General features: G+C 44.3%; 2 protein-coding genes across 3 annotated transcripts in view; one reads left to right on the forward strand and one right to left on the reverse strand.

Moving 5' to 3' along the window:
• Positions 1 to 18,544, reverse strand: part of kcnb2b (potassium voltage-gated channel subfamily B member 2b) — an 891,048-nt gene that overhangs the window by 470,112 nt on the left and 402,392 nt on the right. The gene's annotated exons all lie outside the window — the stretch shown is intronic.
• Positions 6,167 to 18,544, forward strand: part of xkr9 (XK, Kell blood group complex subunit-related family, member 9) — a 25,908-nt gene continuing 13,530 nt past the window's right edge. Inside the window, exons 1-2 of one of the 2 annotated variants that reach the window (XM_043689201.1) lie at positions 6,167 to 6,663; positions 6,870 to 7,029. In XM_043689201.1, coding sequence (XP_043545136.1) covers positions 7,019 to 7,029 — 11 coding nt within the window. In that variant the 5' untranslated portion in view covers positions 6,167 to 6,663; positions 6,870 to 7,018. Of the gene's footprint in view, positions 7,030 to 18,544 lie in introns of both variants that reach the window. The other variant, XM_043689199.1, reaches the window with a different exon arrangement.

The following is an 18,544-nucleotide window of genomic DNA, read 5'->3' on the forward strand; positions in this document are numbered from 1 at the left end:
GTGCACAACCTGAATGAGGTCTACTATGTAATAGTTATATGTAGAGGCCTCCCTGGTCTCCCTTGTTGGAGACCTCCATGTGTTACGGTACTACGGTAAACACAACAAACTTTGTTTTAACTGGCACTTAATGAACCGACACTCTTGATAAACTGGCAAAAATTATATACCTTAAATACTGTGAGGTTTACTGTATTATTCTGTCCAATTATTATAGTTTTCAATTTCTTTAACTCTATATAAATTATTCAATTGAATGGCTGCACAAAATATCAACAGATGATTCAACTTCAAGTCAATTTCTCCTCCAATACCATGATGTCCAAGTAGCCAGTTGAGAGTGTGATAAGGCTCTCCGTCAGTGAGATTTATTTAAAGCAAGGTTGCATTATTATTTAAGTGATTTATGCTGTAAATAAAGTATAATAATCATGTGTATCTTCCTGCACCACGTTTTTAATACATAGTGTACTTTTACATCGATTGTGTGGACCTCTTGATCAACTGCAATGTTTGATCAGCCAACACATTCTTGGTCCCATAGAGTCATAGAGTTGTACAATGTGGAAACAGACCCTTTGGTCCAACTCATCCATGCCAACTAAACATCCCAATATGGCCTAGTCCCATTTGTCAGCATTTGGCCCATATCCCTCTAAACCCCTCCTGTTCATATATCCATACAGATGTCTTTTAAATGTTCTAATTGTACCAGCCTCCAACACTTCAGGTGCTGGTTAATAAAAGGTTTGCTGTAGAATGCTGTAACTGCTGGCTGCTCAGGAGCTACATGGGTTTCTGAAATTCCCAACTTCAAACCAGCATCAATGGATCCAACCACAGCGGGTGTAACTGTCACAGTGGCCAATGCACCACCAGGGCACGGAGAAGTTAAAGAGGAACACTGCTTCTGCAAGCCTAGGATCAACAGGAACCTGAAGTGTCTGCTGAACAACCTCCAAATAACCAGGTTGCAGTAAAAGATCCTGTCAGGACACGGAGGTGGTGCAGGAAGCCCAGAGCCAAATGTCCTCAATATCATTTCCTCCAGATGAACAAGGCACAGTATTGCCACCAAATGAGGACATCCCAGGACACTTTTACAGAACTGCTGGAGCATTTCAGTTGCAGGGCTTTATGGACAGTGCATATGTGATGTTGAGAGCACAGTATCATAATGCAGCTGACATCTTTAACAGGAAAGATTTTCATTCTGTCAACAGACACGTCTGTGATCATCGCTACTACATCTTAGAAGTCTATACCCTGGAAACTGTCATGACACCTCTCTCCATAATAATTCTCAGGTTTCGGCCTCATTCCAAGAGCTTACAAGAATGGCTAGGAGAAAGTGAGGACTGCAGATGCTGGAGATCAGAGTTTAGAGTGCAGTGCTGGAAAAGCACAGCAGGTCAGGCAGCATCCGAGGAGCAGAGGCGTTGACGTTTCAGGCATTAGCCCTTCATCAGGCTGCTCCTCAGATGCTGCCTGACCTGTTGTGCTTTTCCAGTGCCACGCCTACAAGAACGGTTGCTGGGATACAAGAGCTCCCCTACCCCAAACATAACTAATGATTCTGTAGCACATTGTAGATACATTGCCACCCCATTCTTCCACTTGGACAATCGTGGGCAGATGACAGGCCTTTTCACAAAGAGATTCTGATGCTTGGATAGTTTGGGGTGGGCGCACTTGCAGTAAACTATAGACAGAGTGTGCTGCATCATTCTGGCATGCTGTGCTCTGTCCAACTGGAGCAGGCAAAGAGATCACATGATGGACGCTGAAGAGCGAGAGGGTGGCAGCCATCTCCTGAGGAGGATCATGAGGCCTTTGAGCAGGAAGAAGATTACCTTCAGCAGGATGAAGTGGAACGGTGTTAAATGAAACAATTGAAGCAGGATTTAATGGGTACACGCTTCCAACAGATCAAATTTGGGTGAATTGACTGCGAATTTAAAGACAAATGTAGATTTATTTTTGTTCCTTCTTTTGATTTTCTTGTGCATTAAAATTAAAGTTAACAAAAGGACAGTGAAGAGGGTTACCTCAGTGTACAACAGGATCTTGATCAGATGGGCCAATGGGCCAAGGGGTGGCAGATGGAATCTAATTTAAGCAAATGTGAGGTGCTGCATTTTGGAAAGGCAAATCAGGGCAGGACTTCTACACTTAATGGTAAGGTCCTAGGGAGTATTGTTGAACAAAGAGCACTTGGAGTGCAGGCTCATAGTTCCTTGAAAGTGGAGTCACATGTAGATAGGATAGTGAAGAAGGCATTTGGTATGCTTTCCTTTATTGGTCAGGGCATTGAGTATAGGAGTTGGGAATATTGTGTGCAATTCTGGTCTCCCTGCTATGGAAAAGATGTTGTGAAACTTGAAAGGGTTCAGAAAAGATTTACAAGGATGTTGCCAGGGTTGGAGGATTTGAGCTAGAGAGAGGCTGGGGCTATTTTCCTTGGAGCGTCGGAGGCTGAAGGGTGACCTTATAGAGGTTTATAACACCATGAGAAGCATGGATAGGATAAAGAGACAAGATCTTTTCCCCGGACTGGGGGAGACCAGAACTAGAGGGCATAGGTTTAGGATGAGAGGGGAAAGACATAAAAGGACCTGAAGGACAACTTTTTCATACAGAGAATAATGTATGTATTGAATGAGCAGTGAGAGAAAGTGGTGGAGGCTGGTACAATTACAGTATTTAAAAGGCGTCTAGATGGCTATATGAATAGGAAGGGTTTAGAGGGATATGGGCCAAATGCTAACAAGTGGGACTATTAATTTAGGATACCTGGTCGGCATGAACAAGTTTTCGTGCTATACATCTCTATGACTCTATGACTCTAACTGTTTGAAGACTTTACAACATGTGATGCTCCCACAATACAACTATTTCCTGCTACTTCCGAGGAATGTCATACCATTGAGGTTATTAATTAATCTTGGCACATTACAATATATCAGGTTTCATATAACTTTCTCTCTGGTCAGTTTCAAAATGCACCGCTCTAAGAAACTATTTCAAAAGCATTCTATGATCTCCTCACCCAGGAGGATTTGATTTTTCCAGTTTGTATAAAGATTAAAGTCACCTGTGATAACAGACATCCATTTACCACTTATACCCAATATTCCTTTTGTATACTTTGTCCCACATTGTGGCTTCTGTGGATGATTCCCATTCATGACTTCTTTCCTCTGCTGTTAGCGTCATAGAATCATAGTGACGTACAGCATGGAAACAGACCCTTTGGTCCAACCTGTCCATGCCAATCAGATATCCCAACCCAATCTAGTCCCACATGCCAGCACCCGGCCCATATCCCTCCAAACAATTCCTATTCATATACCTATCCAGATGCCTTTTAGATGTTACAATTGTACCAGCCACCACCACATCCTCTGGCAGCTCAATCTATATACACATCACCCTCTGTGTGAAAAGGTTGTCCCTTAGGTCTCTTTTATATCTTTCCCCTCTCACCCTAAACCTATGTCCTCTAGTTCTAGACTCCCCCACCCCAGGGAAAAGACTTTGTCTATTTATTCTCTCCATATCCCTCATGATTTTATAAACCTCTATAACATCACCCCTCACCCTCCAACACTCCAGGGAAAACAGTCTGAGTCTATACAACCTCTCCCTATAGTTCAAATCCTCCAACCCTGGCAACATCCTTGTAAATCGTTTCTGAACCCTTTCAGGTTTCACAACATCGTTCCGATAGGAAGGAGACCAGAATTGCACGCAATATTCCAACAGTGGCCTAACCAATGTCCTGTACAGCCGCAACATGGCCTCCCAACTCCTGTACTCAATACTCTGACCAATAGAGGAAAGCATATCAAAAGCTTTCTTCACTACCTATCAACTTGCAATTCCACTTTCAAGGAGGTCTCATGGAAAACAGGGAGAACTAGCTATTTGGATACAGAACTGGCTCAAAGGTAGAAGACAGGGAGTGGTGGTGGAGGGTTGTTTTACAGACTGGAGGCCAGTGACCAGTGGAGTGTCACAAGGCTTAGCAGGACTTATACACTTAATGGTAAGGTCCTAGGGAGTGTTGCTGAACAAGGAGCCCTTGGAGTGTAGGTTCACAGTTCCTTGAAAGTGAAGTCGCAGGTAGATAGGATAGTGAAGAAGGTGTTTGGTATGCTTTCCTTTATTGGTCAGAGTATTGAGTACAGGAGTTGGGAGGTCATGTTGCGGCAGTACAGGGCATTGGTTAGAATATTGTGTTGGAATATTGTGTGCAATTCTGGTCTCCTTCCTATCACAAAGAGGTTGTGAAAGTTGAAAGGGTTCAGAAAAGATTTATAAGGATGTTGCCTGGGTTGGAGGATTTAAGCTATAGGGAGAGGCTGAACAGGCTGGGGCTTTTTCCCCTGGAGCGTTGAAGGTTGAGGGGTGACTTTACAGAGATTTACAAAATTATGAGGGACATGGACCGGATAAATAGACAAAATCTTTTCCCTGGAGTTGGGGAGTCCAGAACTAGAGGGCATAGGTTTAGGGTGAGAGGGGGAAGATATAAAAGAGACCTAAGGGGCAACATTTTTACACAGAGGGTGGTTCGTGTATGGAATGAGCTGCCTGAGGAAGTGGTGGAGGTTGGTACAATTGCAACATTTAAAAGGCATTTGGATGGGTATGTGAATAGGAAGGGTTTGGAGGAATATGGGCCAGGTGCTGGCAGGTGGGACTAGATTGGGTTGGGATATCTGGTCAGCATGGACGGGGGTTGGACTGAAGGGTCTGTTTCCATGCTGTACGTCTCTATGACTCTATGACTCTATGACTCTAAGGAGCTATGAAACTGCACCCCAGGGTTTCTTTGTTCTCTGCATCTCCACCAAATGGACTCTACACCCTGATCTCCTGAACCAAGATAATCTCTAACTATTGCACAAATCCATTAACAGATCTACCCTTTTACCTTTACCACCCTTCCTGAGAGTCTTGGTGTGAGTTGTTTCCATCGGTAGAGTTTGAGTTTGAGGTAGCAAAGAGAAGATGGTGGCACTCACCTTGCAGACTGCTGAAAATTATTGAACTTCTTCCTGCACTGCTCTGCATTCTTCTGACCTGTGGCAATGGCATTGAGGCAAGCTGGTATGGTCTGGTGTCGTGATCTCCTCTGTCAGTAGCGGAAAAAGAGGATGGTTCTCTTCTCCAACAGAAGAAAGAGAGGACTGCAGGGTGATGGCATTCCAAGTCAAGAATGTGGTGCTGACAAAGTACAGCAGATCGGGCAGCATCCGAGGACTCGGAGAATCAATGTTTCAGGCGTAAGTCTTCCTGACTTTTCCAGCACCACACTTTCAACTCTCCTCTCCAACACCCCGTACACCTTATGTTCCTGCCCATAAACCGGGATGCCAAATCAACTCTTTTGGACATCTTCCTTGCAACTTTTGAGACTCACGAACTGTGAAGGGCAATTCTTGGCTTGCAGCACTTGAAATTGAGCTCATCTGGAGTTTAAATGGGCACTTCCACCACTGCTGAGTGCAAGATGGCATGAGGGCAGTGCCACAGAGGTATGGTACATACTAAATCAGGCCAGCAGTGTAAAATTGAGTGAGAAAGCCCAATAAGGCTCACGAAGGGAAATCCACAGTGATACTCCCCAAAACTGACAGTCCGCCACATTTGGGAAAATTCAGTCCAATGCCCAAAGCATCATAAACTGTGGGAACAATGTGTGAAGGTTGGGGCCAAGTAATGAAGGACAACTAAAAGATGATGGATTCCACTAAATGGTAACAAACATATTACATAAAACATACAGCACATGGCCTTTTGAAAATGTGTCCAGACCAGAGCAAAGTAACTTTCTGAATGGACTGCAGTGAGGTTGAGTCAAAGTGTGATTATTAAGGTGACTTTGGAAAATTGGACTTAATTGGGAAATAATAAATTTCTATATCAGAACACATTCTTTGTAATGTTATTAATAATTATTAATATTTGGATTCTTTGTTGTAAAATCTGTTTGAAATGTACCTCAATTTTCTGCAAAAAACACCTGAATTTTTTTGAAAAGTTTTTCTTATATATGTCCAATTGCAGCAATATTAGTTGTGCTCAGGTCATAACCTCGTGGATGTCTATCTGAAAGAGTTTAGCTCCCGTCTGTAACACAGTCTAATTTGTAATCAGTTTAAATCGCGAGGTTCTGGCGGATTACTGCTAGAGCCTGATGCGGAAGTGGACTTCCTTCTTGGATCCAGGGTCTCGGGGGTGGAAATCTGACATTTTTTCGAATTGACTGTGCAGCAATGTTGTAATTTTGACCAAACGACGATGTTACAAGTTTGTAAGAACACCCTCAAACATGCAGATGAGAAGTTTGGGAGAGAGCAGAATGTGGTTTGACTACATTTCAGCCTCGGTTGCAAGTGGAAGATACCGAAAGTTGGCCACCAGCCCATTCCAATTCCAGAATCTCTGTCTCACCCCGGGGGCTGTTCCCAAAAGGACTTCGCTCCTGAATTGTGAGGAAGTTGCACTCGGATCAGTCATTCATAATTATTTCTTCATCAATCACATGATTTATTGCACAGGACAAACGGCGTTAATTCGACTGACGTTTCCCTGTTTTGTGCAAAAGTGAAAGAAAAAGTCACGTCCACTCACTTGGCAGACACAGCGGATTCGGTAAAGACCTTATGGATTCTCTTTGAGAAACTTGGACATGGCGATCCAGGCAACGTTCACTAAGTGCGACTTTGTATTGAACCTGGGTGGATTCGTGCTGTACTTAGCAGATGTTGGAACCGACCTTTGGGTTGCTGTGGTGTATTTTCATGAGAAGGAGTTTATTTGGTTTGCTCTGGTTCTGACTGTGATATTGCTTTCTGCAGTAGTGCTTCAGAGCTTCAGCTGGAGTTGGTATAAAGCTGACGGGGAGTTTCATCAGGAGCAGCGTAGTTCTGAAATACAGCACTTCCACAGCCAAAGATGTAGCAGCCCCCTTTCCTGGCTGTGTGTCGTGCATATCTTTCAGCTGGGGATGCCAGTAAGGTAGGTCCTCTCGAGTTATACAATCCTTACAATGTAGAAGCAGGTCATTTGACCCATCTGGTCCACACTGACCCTCGAAACAGTATTCCACCACCACACCACCCTATCCCTACAACTCTGCATTCACCGTGGGTGGCACGGTGGCTCAGTGATTAGCACTGCTACCTCACAGCACCAGGGACCCGGGCTTGTTTCCAGCCTCAGGTGACTGTCTGTGTGGAGTTTGCACATCCGCCCCATGTCCGCGTGGGTTTCCTACAGGTGCTCCAGTTTCCTCCCACAATCCAAAGATATGCAGGTCAGGTGAATCAGCCGTGCTAAATTGCCCACCGTGTTCAGGGATGGGTAGGTTAGGTGCATTAGTCAGGGGTAAGTGTCGAGGAATGGGGAAGGGGTTTTGGGTGAGATACTCTTCGGAGGGTCAGTGTGGACTTGTTGGGCTAAAGGAACTATTTCCACACTGTAGGGATTCTAAGATTCTAATCCACCGAGCCTGCACATCCCTGGACACTACTGACTAAGTTTGAGAGGGAGAAGCTGGCATCAGATGTGGTGGTATTACAACTGAGTAAAGGTAACTACAAAGGTATGAGGGAGGAGCTGGCCAGGGCTGATTGGAAGTGGAGACCAGTGGGGAACACAGTGGAGCAGCAATGGCAGGAGTTTCTGGGGGAAATTTGAGATGGCACAGCTGAAATTCTTCTCAAGGAAGAAGAAACATACTGAGGGGCAGACAAGGCAACCATGGCTGACCAGGGAGGTCAGGGACAACATAAAGACAAAAGAAAAATCACTGTCTGAAGGCCAATGGGAAACCAGGGGATTGGGAAGCCTTTTAAAAACCAGCAGGGGATAACTAAAAAAGCAATAAGTGGGGAGAGAATGAAATATGAGGGTAGGCTAACTAGTAATATAAATGAAGATTGCAAGATGTTTGTTAGATAACCAAAAGGTAAAAGAGAGGCAAGAATGGACATTGGTAAATGAGGCTGGAGGAGTAATATTGGCAGAGGAACTGAATTGGTACTTTGCATCAGTTTTCATAGTGGAAGGCACCAGCAACATACCAGGACTTCAAGAGAGTCAAGGGGCAGAGATGAGTGTAGTGCCCATCATGAAGGAAAAGGTACTGAGGAAGCTGAAAAGGTGGATATTTGAAGTTGGATTAATCACTTGGACCAGATGGATTACACCTCAGTGTTCTGAAGGACGTAGCAGAGGAGATTTAGATGCATTGGTGGTGATCGTTCAGGAATCACTAGAGTCAGGGAGGGTCCCAGAGGACTGTAAAATGGCTAAAGTAATACCCCTGTTTAAGAAGGGAGAGAGGCAGAAGACAGAGAACTGCACGCCTGTTAACCTGATCTGGGTCTTTGGTAAGATTTTAGAGTCCATATCAAGGATGAGATTGCAGAGTACTTGGAGGTGCATTGTAAAATAGGGCTGAGTCAGCACATCATCAACAGAGGCCATCCCTGACAAATCCATTGGAATTTTTTGAGGGGGTACTGAGCAAGTTAGACAAAGGAGAGCCAGTGGACATGATCTGTTTGGATTTGCAGAAGGTCTTTGACAAGGTGCCACACAGCAGGATACTAAATATGAAAAGCACCCAGAGTGTTAGGGGCAAGATAAAGGGTTGGCTGACTGGCAGAAAGCACAAAGTTGGGATCAAGTGGTCTTTTTCAGGATGTCTGCTAGTGAATCATGGAGTTCTGCAGGGTCATGTTTGGGACCACAACTGTTCATGTTATACATTAATGAACTGGACAAAGCAATTAAGGACAATGTTGTAAAAGTTTGCAGATGGCATAAAGAAAGGTGGCAGGACAGGGGGGTGTTGATGAAATGGGGAGGCTGGAGGAGGACTTGGACAGGCGAGGAGAATAGTCAAAGAATGGCAGATGGAATACAATGTTGGAAAGTGTGAGTTTAAGCACTTTGGTAGGAAGAATAAAGGCAGAGACTATTTTCTAAACTGGGAAAGGCTTTGGAATTTGGAAGCACAAAGGGACTTGCGAGTTCTAGTTCAGGATTCTCTAACATACAGGTTCAGCTGGCAGTCAGGAAGGCAAATGCAATGTTAACATTCATTCCAAGATGGTTGTAAAATAAAAGAGCAGAGATGTACTGCTGAGGCTGTATAAGGTTTTAGTCAGGCCCCACTTAGAATATTGTGAGCTGTTTTGGGCCCCGTATCTAAGGAAGGGTATGCTGGTGTTGGAGGGGGTCCATAGGAGGTTTACTTGAATGGTCCTGGGGATGAAGGGCTTGTCATATAAAGAACAGTGGATTACTCTGGGTCTGTACTTGATGGAGTTTAGAAAGTAGGACAGACTAGGATCTGACAGCATAGCCTCAGAATGAAGGGTCAGCCCTTTGGAATTGAGACAAGGAGGAAATTCTTCACCAAGGGGGGGGGGGGGGGAGTTGGTGAGCCTGTGGAACTCATTACCACAGAGGGCTATGCAGGCCAAGTCTTTGAGAGTAGTTAAGATCGAGATAGAGAAGTTCATGATCAGTGAGGGAATCAAAGGTTCCAAAGAAGAAGGCAAGAGAATAGGGTTGAGAAAAATATCAGCCATGATTGAATGGCAGAGCAGTCTTGATGGGTCGAATGGACTCATTCTGCTCCTACATCTTATTTCCTCTGGTCTAGGAAAAGCAATCTGCAAAGAGGATCAAGAAACTGATAAGGAAAGAACAATTAAAGTATGAACACAATCTAGCAAAATCATAAAAATAGACTGTAAAAGCTTCTACACATATTGTAAAAAGGAAATGTTTGGCTGACAAATGTGGGCCCATTAAAGGCAGAGTCATAAGAACTTGTAATTGGGAATAGAGAAATGGCAGAGAAGTTAAAAGATTAATTTGTGTCTGTTTCACAGAGGAAGGTATAAGAGACCTCCCAGAATTAAATCCAAGTGACTAGGGAGAATGAGGTTATGAGGGAAATTAGTGTTAATAAGAAAGTCGCACTGAAGAGATCAGTGGGGTTGAACGTTGGGTCCCAAGATCTGGTGTTGTACCGCCCAGATTGCTGAAGAAGATGGCTACTGAGATAGTAAACATTCTATAGATTCTGAAATGGATTCTGCGGATTGGAAGCTGGTAATGCCACTACTATAGTAGGGGCAATTGGATAACGATGATCAAAGTGTACAAAGTCAGCATGAATCTGTGCCTGGTAAACACTAGTGGAGGCAGATGTTGGGAGTCTTTTGCAGTAAAATTAATAGAAAGGCGTCCATGAATGTAGACCAGAACTGCATGCAATATTCCAACTGTGGCCTAACTAAAATATAGCTGTAACGTAACTTGTTAACTTTTATATTTGATGGCCGGGCCAATGAAGGCATAGTACTGTATGCCTTCTTGACCATATCATCTACCTGTGTTGCAATTTTAAGGAATCTGTGGACCTGTATGCTCAGGACCATCTGCATGTCAATACTGCTAAGAGCTCTGTCATTTATTACATGATTTGCACCTGAATTTGATCTTCCAAAACGTATCACCTCGCGTTTGCCCTGATTAAACTCCATCTGCCATTTCTCCACCCAAATCTGCAATCTATCTTTGTCCCACTATATCCTTTGACAATCCTGCTCACAATCTGCAACTCCCCCAATTTTAGTGTCATCCACAACTCACCAATCAGATCACCTACATTTCCATCCAGACTATTTGAATATATTACAAACAACAAAGGTCCCACTACCGGTCCCTGTGGAACACCACTAGTTATGATTAGATTAGATTAGATTACTTACAGTGGAGAAACAGGCCCTTTGGCCCAACAAGTCCACACCGACCCGCCGAAGCGCAACCCACCCATTCCCCATTTCCATCCAGACTATTTGAATATATTACAAACAACAAAGGTCCCACTACCGGTCCCTGTGGAACACCACTAGTTATTGATCTCCATTCTGAAAAGCACCATTCCATCACTACGCTCTGCCTTTAATGACCAAACCAGTTTTGTGTCCATCTTGCCAGCTCACCCCAGATCCCATGAGACTTTAATTTCTGTACCAGCCTGTTATGAGGTACCTTATTAAATGCCTGACTAACGTCCCTGTAGACAACATCCACTGCCCTTCCCTTATCAATCATTCTTGTCATTGCCTCAGAAAACTCAAGTTGGTAAGACACAACCTTCCCCACACAAAGCCATGCTGTCTATCACTAACAATTCCATTTACTTCCAGATGTGAATGAGTCCTGTCTCTCAGTATCTTCTCCAACAGCTTCCCCACCACTGGTGTCAGATTCGCCAGCCTGTAATTACCTGGATTGTCTCTGTTTACCTTCTTAAACAAAAGGACAACATTGTCCATTCTCCAGTCTTTTGGAACCTTGCCTAAGGCCAAAGAGGATGCAACAATATCTGTTTAGGCCCCAGCTTTTTCCTCCCTTGGCTACCTCAGCATCCTGGGATAGATTCTGTCTGGTCCTAAGGACTTGTTTACTTTTATACATTTGAAGATACCCAATACTTCCTCCTTCATTCTGTTGAATACCTCGAGAGTATTCACACATCTTTCCCTAACTCAACATCCCTCATGTCCCTCTCTTTGGAGAGTACTGATGTGAAGTACTCATTAAGGATCTGGCTCCACACGTAACCCTCTTCCTTCATCCTTGAGTGGGCCTACTCTTCCCCTAGCTAATCCCTTGAACCTAATATATATGTACAAAATGCCTTGGGATTTTCCTTAATGAAATAACTCTACAGAAACTGGTATCCCATCACCAAGTCACCCTTTATTTACATGTGGACAGTCCTTAACACTGATCCTGCTCCCTCAGAGCCAGCTTTCGGAGTAAACACGATGTCCGACATTCCTGTTTATATCTGCCAGCCAGGGCTCCCTGATCGGACCAAGTTAACAGCCCCAATCAGGGAACCCAAGGTTACACAGGTTGGAAAACCGCAAAGCCTCTGTTCACGTATCCACCAGACTGTTGGGAAACAATCAAGGGAACGTCGAGAGGTTCTTTATCCTCATAGCTATTGAGAAGGATAGGCAGGGATAACTTCCCGAACTCTAGAAAAGCACGCAGAACTTATTCCTGCTGCAGCCAATGGGGTATCAGTTTTAAGGAGGATCTCCAGGAGGTGAAGAGACAGCAAGCCTTGCTCTTTGCTGCAAGAGGCCTCCAAGATAATCTTCCGGTCCAGGGTCTGAACTGTCAAACAGGAAGAGATGTGCTCGCTTTTCTTCTTCCGGAAGGTGCACCAGGAGAGCTCTGTGCTCAGCAGCCTGAAAGAAGAAAATGGCTCGATAGATCATCTCAGTCTGACATCCTGACGATCAGCCAATCCCTTGACAGCAGAGTGTATGACACGAAGCCCACAGACAGTGCAGTCACCCAGTCATTCCTGTGCTCTATCACGGAGGTGCTAGACGACAGCATGCGGGAAAGGCTGGACCAGCCGCTGTCTTTGGATGAGCTGACCAATGCCCTTGAGTCCTTAGAAAATAATAAAACTCTCAGAAGTGACAGCTTACTGGCCGAGTTGTATTCAGCTCTGTGGGACCTGATAGGCCCGGACCTGCTGGAGGTGTATGACAGTGTGCTTCTGGCAGGTACCACAAGCGAATCCATGAGGAAAGGTATCATCACCCTCATCTACAAGCTGAAGGGGAGAGGGAGGAAATTACAAATTTGCAAACAATTTTACTGCTGAATGCAGACTACAAAACCCTATGAGGTCCACGTGGATGATCTCAGTCCAATCACTACTGTTTGGGGATTTTATTATTGTAGGAGTGTTGAAATCTCTTACCCTCCCCAACTAACTAGGTTTCATTATTTTATGCAACAATGATTCCATCAAATGAATTAGTTTGGCAATATGATTGAACACAATAACACAAACAATATTGAGAGCAGACTGCTGCTGACAGTAAATTATCCAAAACAATTGATTCCAAGATAATTACACAAACAAAATCAATTGCAATTAGATTTTGTAAATTGTCAGAGCGTCGCAGCAAGGCACTGCATCCAAAATGAGTTACTGACTTGATCACAATGTAAATCCTGGTGTTCCTTCTCCTCATTTTATGAATAATGTTCACAGACAAACTAAGGTAAGGTTAGCATGGATTTATAAACGGCAAATCATGTTTGCCTAATCAAGTTGCATTATTTTAGGAATTCACCTAGATGGTCAATAAGGGAGTGGTACTGGCTGTTGCTATGACTGGGTGGAGAAAGAAATCGCTCTCATCTTAGTTGGTCACAACAATATTTTAAATTTACTTTTTAGCACGCAGCAAGCTTCAGTTAAAATATAACTAATGAGAACAAAATGAAGCTGTCAAATTACAAAGTTTTCTTTAGCATTACCTAAAATCCACCCCCCCCAACCAAAAATAAGATGTCATATCTAACACTAACTAGTGTTAGTCATATCTAACACTAATACATCTAACCAGAAGCGGAGGTAAGAATGTTGGAGCACAGAAAAGGAAGGTAAAGCCTTATTGAACAAGTGAAAGAAGGAAGAAAGGAAGAGCTGTTTCTGAACGTAACTTTCTGAAATACTGTTTCTGGTGCCCAGCAGTTTCATTACATTATCTTCTTAGATGTTAACTTCTTAAAGGAACATGACCACAATTGAATTTATTTCGTTTTCCTGCGTTAAACTTTAATTCCAAAACTAAAAATTATACACTAAAATACATGAACGATAAATTAAGTATTTACAACAGCTGCAAAAAGCATATGACCATGAAAATTAATGAGTATCGTTGAAACCCTACAATATGGAAGCAGGTCATTAGGCCCAATAGGTCCACACTGATCATCTGAAGAGCACCCCACCCACATCCATCTCCCTACTCTAACACCCTGCATTTCCTGTGGCTAATCCTCCTAATTTACTCATCCCTGGACACTATGGGCAATTTAGCAAAGCTAATTCACCTAACCTGCACATCTTTGGACTGTGGGAGGAAGCCTGAGCACACAGAGGACATCCATACAAACACAGGGAGAATATGCAAACTCCATACAGGCAGTTGCCTGAGAGTGGAATTGAACCCGGGTCCTTGGCACTGTGCCAATCCATGTAATAATACTGATCAACTGGACAAACAGCTCTTCCTTTCTTCCTTCTTTCACTTTGCCTCTTGTACCCCAGGCTATCTTAAACCCCTCAAGAATGTTGGACTGGAATCTTTCTTGAGGGTGTTTTTACAACACCTGCGACACAACATCTCCTCCAGTTTCTTACTTTATCTCCTTTATCAGGGATGGATTGGAATGGATTATTGGAAAACCTCTTCATCAATTCATGATTTCAAAATGCTTAGCTCTTTGTCTAAGCAAAGTTTAAAAATCCTGCCATTAACATCATCCGCCTTCCTTTATCCTCTGAACTCGTTGCAAGTACCTGCTGGCCTTGCTCAATCACACTTAGCTCATTGTTCGCACGTTATATCACAAACAATTCTCCTCCGTGAATTTCATCTTCCGAGTAACGTTCTCTCTCCTGTGTAAAAATAACTCCCAAAAACATTTTGTTATTTGTATCGATTCCACCAGTTATTTATATCTCAGGCTGTTTCCAAATCCAGATAACAAATTATCAGAATGGTCATTCAGTTCAGTTGTTTTTATTCCTTATCGGGCTGCTGAACCTTAGTGCTGTTCAATAAACTAATTTCTAGATATTTTTCTAATCAATCAGTTCAGAGATTTTATTACGTATTTCTGCAGTAGATGGTACTTTGAGCCAGGCCTCAAGATCAAGAAGGCATCAGGGTAGGGCTCATCTGCTCTGACCCCTGTTCTTTCTTTCACTCTCTCGTTTTATTTCTCCCTCTACCCTTACTTACCTCTTGTCCTGAGCTCAGATAGCATCAGCAGTGGCAACAGCTCAGCACAAACCTTGAGAGGGCCTGGCGTGTGGACTTAAGTGGGCCCAGAGCGCAGCAGAGTGGGCCCAGAATGGACCTTGAGTGGGCCCAGAGCAGAGGAGAGTGGGCCCAGAGTGGACCTTGAGTGGGCCCAGAGCAGAGGAGAGTGGGCCCAGAGTGGACCTTGAGTGGGCCCAGAGTGGACCTTGAGTGGGCCCAGAGTGGGCCCAGAGTGGACCTTGAGTGGGTCCATAGCAGAGGAGAGTGGGCCCAGAGTGGACCTTGTGTGGGCCCAGAGTGGAGGAGAGTGGGCCCAGAGTGGACCTTGAGTGGGCCCAGAGTGGACATTGAGTGGGCCCAGAGTGGAGGAGAGTGGGCCCAGAGTGGACCTTGAGTGGGCCCAGAGCGGAGGAGAGTGGGCCCAGAATGGACCTTGAGTGGGCCCAGATCAGAGGAGACTGGGCCTAGTGTGGACCGCGAGTGAGCCCACATCAGAGGAGACTGGGCCTAGTGTGGACCGCGAGTGAGCCCTTACTTATTTTTCTTGGGTAAGCATGGGACCTACTTATGGAATCGGCAGCTGCTACATCGGAAAAAGCGACGTCCGCCTGTTATATCCAGTGGTCTGAGGATTGGCAACTCTGTTGGTGTTTGGGCCCAGCACTGGCGGTGGTGAAGTGGTAGCAAAAGAGTATCACAGGAACATTGAGGTGGACCCAGCAGCGAGAGACACAACTCCAACTGCCCGGACTGGTGCAGACAATGGCAAGTTGGTGACAGAGGAATATCAGTCCAGCGATGAAAGATGAGGATGGGCGACTCTGGCTGTTTCCAGTGTAGATGGCAGTGAATCAATGCAGGAGGGTTGGCTGAGCAGACATCGTTGATGGTGATGAGCTGGGTTAAGACTGATAGACTCTCTTTAAGCTATATCTTTCATTTTTTTCCCCCCTTATTCTTAAATTACTCAAAATGGTGCTGAATCGTGGCAACAAATGAAAGCTTTTCATTGTATTTTATTGTATTCTTACCATAACAGCTCCGGGACACACACACTAAACAACCCCACCGCCCCATGGCCGAACACTAACTCCCCCTCCCATTCTGCCAAGGGCATGCAAGTCCTGGGCCGCCTCCACCGCCAAACTCTAGCCACCCCACGCCTGGAGGAAGAACACCTCATCTTCCACCTTGGAACCCTTCAACCACATGGGATCATTGTCCTACTTGTCCATCTTCCTTCTCATCTATCCGCTCAACCCTTCGCTCCAATCTATTGCCCTCCCACCCCTAACCTTCATTTACCTATCGCATTCCCAGCTACTTCACCCCGCCCCACCCCCAATTAAGGTTTTAGCTCCCTTGGGCCACCCCCTCGGACCACTCCCTCATTCCTGATGAAGAGCTCATGTTCGAAACATTGACTCTCCTGCTCCTCGGATGCTGCCTGACTGGATGTGCTTTTCCAGCACCACACTTTTTGGATCAAATAAAATACATGAGACAATAAAATCATTCATTCATTTATTCCTGACCCTCTGCTAACTTCTGTTGTATTTCCACTCATTAGTAAGTGCACATTCTTCAAAAGTGTCTTAACTAAACAAGGCTAAATTAAAAGCTGAATGCAGTTGTGTCCTATAGTTACTGATTTTAAATATTTGACAGTTGTCGTCCAACCATGCCTCATGTTTCCCTTTTTGGTCTAACCATCAACGAATAATCATTCCACTAACTTTGTTCTCCTGGAAACTTAAGTAATTTTCAGTAAATTAAACCTCCAGCACCAACTTCTTCTTTTATCTACAATTTCTAACATACACTAATTGTCACTGTTGCCTATCATTCGCTAACGTGTATGATTGTCCACGTAGGAAATCTTGTGCCACTGATCATGGGTTCTGCGGGTTGATGAGTCCAATCCCAGAGCCTTCTCTCCGCCCACAAGTTTGACAGTTCCTTTCGGAGGGTGGAATTAGTCCTTGTTCATGACATTGTTTGCAATCCTTACTCTGGTTCCTTTTCTGTACTTCCCCTTGACAACGGGTGTTCGGAAAAAATTGTGTTCTTTCATCCCAGAGTTTCTTCCAAGTTGGTTTAATTTGAATGAGTCTCCTGTGCATTGACATCTAAGTTGCGTTTCTCGAGGGAAGCCTTCAGGGAGTCTTTGAAATGCTTCCTTTGTCCTCCTCTCGTTGGAGTGCCTTTCTTGAGCTGGACAAAGAGTCGAAATCGTCTTTGGACTCATTTACGACACTCATGACCATTGCCTGTTGGTTGTACGCAGGTTGTAGACTGAGAGTAATGAGGTGATTGTAGTTGCCAACAGTGAACTGAGAGAGCTGGTTGATGAGTTGATGAGTTTGCTCTTGATAGTGATTATAATTTCATGTCCAGAAGCAAATGTAGCCACTATCTTCTTGCCTTAGCTGCTCTTTGTCTGCTCTTTGAGTTTCCTGCAGGGCAGTGATAGCAATGTTCATGGGGAATAAAGGCAGTGATTTGTTCTGGATGATTGTTTTGCTTATTACCCATGTGGGTTCATACATTCTAGGTTCTGAAATTGAGTCTGACTTTGCTTTTCAGCCCGCACGCAGATGAACTCGCTCGATGCAGTTTTCCAGCCAAGTTAGTGATGCAAAAGATTATTTTCAGGGCAGCTTTCCTTGCTTTTATGCCATATGGGGTGAGCAGAGTGGAGCCTGAAGTGTGCTGTTCAATCATGAAGGAAGCTACCCAACACCCCCTCCCCCCCACCCCATTCCTTTTCCAAGAGTGAAGCGACTGAGTCCAGTATCAATGCCAACATAGTCACAGAGTCATAGAGATATACAACACTGAAACTGACCCTTCGGTCCAACTCGTGCAAGCTGACCATATATCCTAAACTAATCTAGTCCCATTTGTCTGCGTTTGGCCCATATCCCTCTCAATTCTTCCTATTCATGTACCCAACCAGATGCCTTTTAAATGCTGTAATTGTATCAGCCTTCACTACCTCCTTTGGCAGCTCAGTCCATACACGCACCACCCTCTGTGAGAAAAAGTGGCTCTTCAGGTCCCTTTTAAATTTTTCCCCTCTCCCCTTAAACCTATGCCCTCTCATTCTGGACTCCCCTACCTTGTGGAAAAGACCTTGTGTATTTACCCTATCCATGCTCCTCATGATATGATAAACTTCTATAAGGTCACCTCTGAGCCTTTGATGCTCCAGGGAAAACAGCCCCGGCCTGTTCAGCCTCTCCCTCTAGGTCAAGCCATCCAACCTTGGCAACATCCTTGTAAATCTTTTCTGAACCCTTTCCAGTTTCAGAACATCTTTTCTATAGCAGGGAAACTAGAATTGAATGCAGTATTCCAAAACATGACCTCCCAATGCACTGACCAAATGCATGTGACCAGTGGAGTGCCACAAGGATCGGTGCTGGGCCCTCTACTTTTTGTCATTTACATAAATGATTTGGATGCGAGCATAAGAGGTACAGTTAGTAAGTTTGCAGATGACACCAAAATTGGAGGTATAGTGGACAGCGAAGAGGATTACCTCACATTAAAACAGGATCTTAACCAGATGGGCCAATGGGCTGAGAAGTGGCAGATGGAGTTAATTCAGATAAATGTGAGGTGCTGCATTT

Source organism: Chiloscyllium plagiosum, chromosome 4, assembly GCF_004010195.1.
Source record: "Chiloscyllium plagiosum isolate BGI_BamShark_2017 chromosome 4, ASM401019v2, whole genome shotgun sequence".
Lineage (NCBI taxonomy): Eukaryota > Metazoa > Chordata > Chondrichthyes > Orectolobiformes > Hemiscylliidae > Chiloscyllium > Chiloscyllium plagiosum.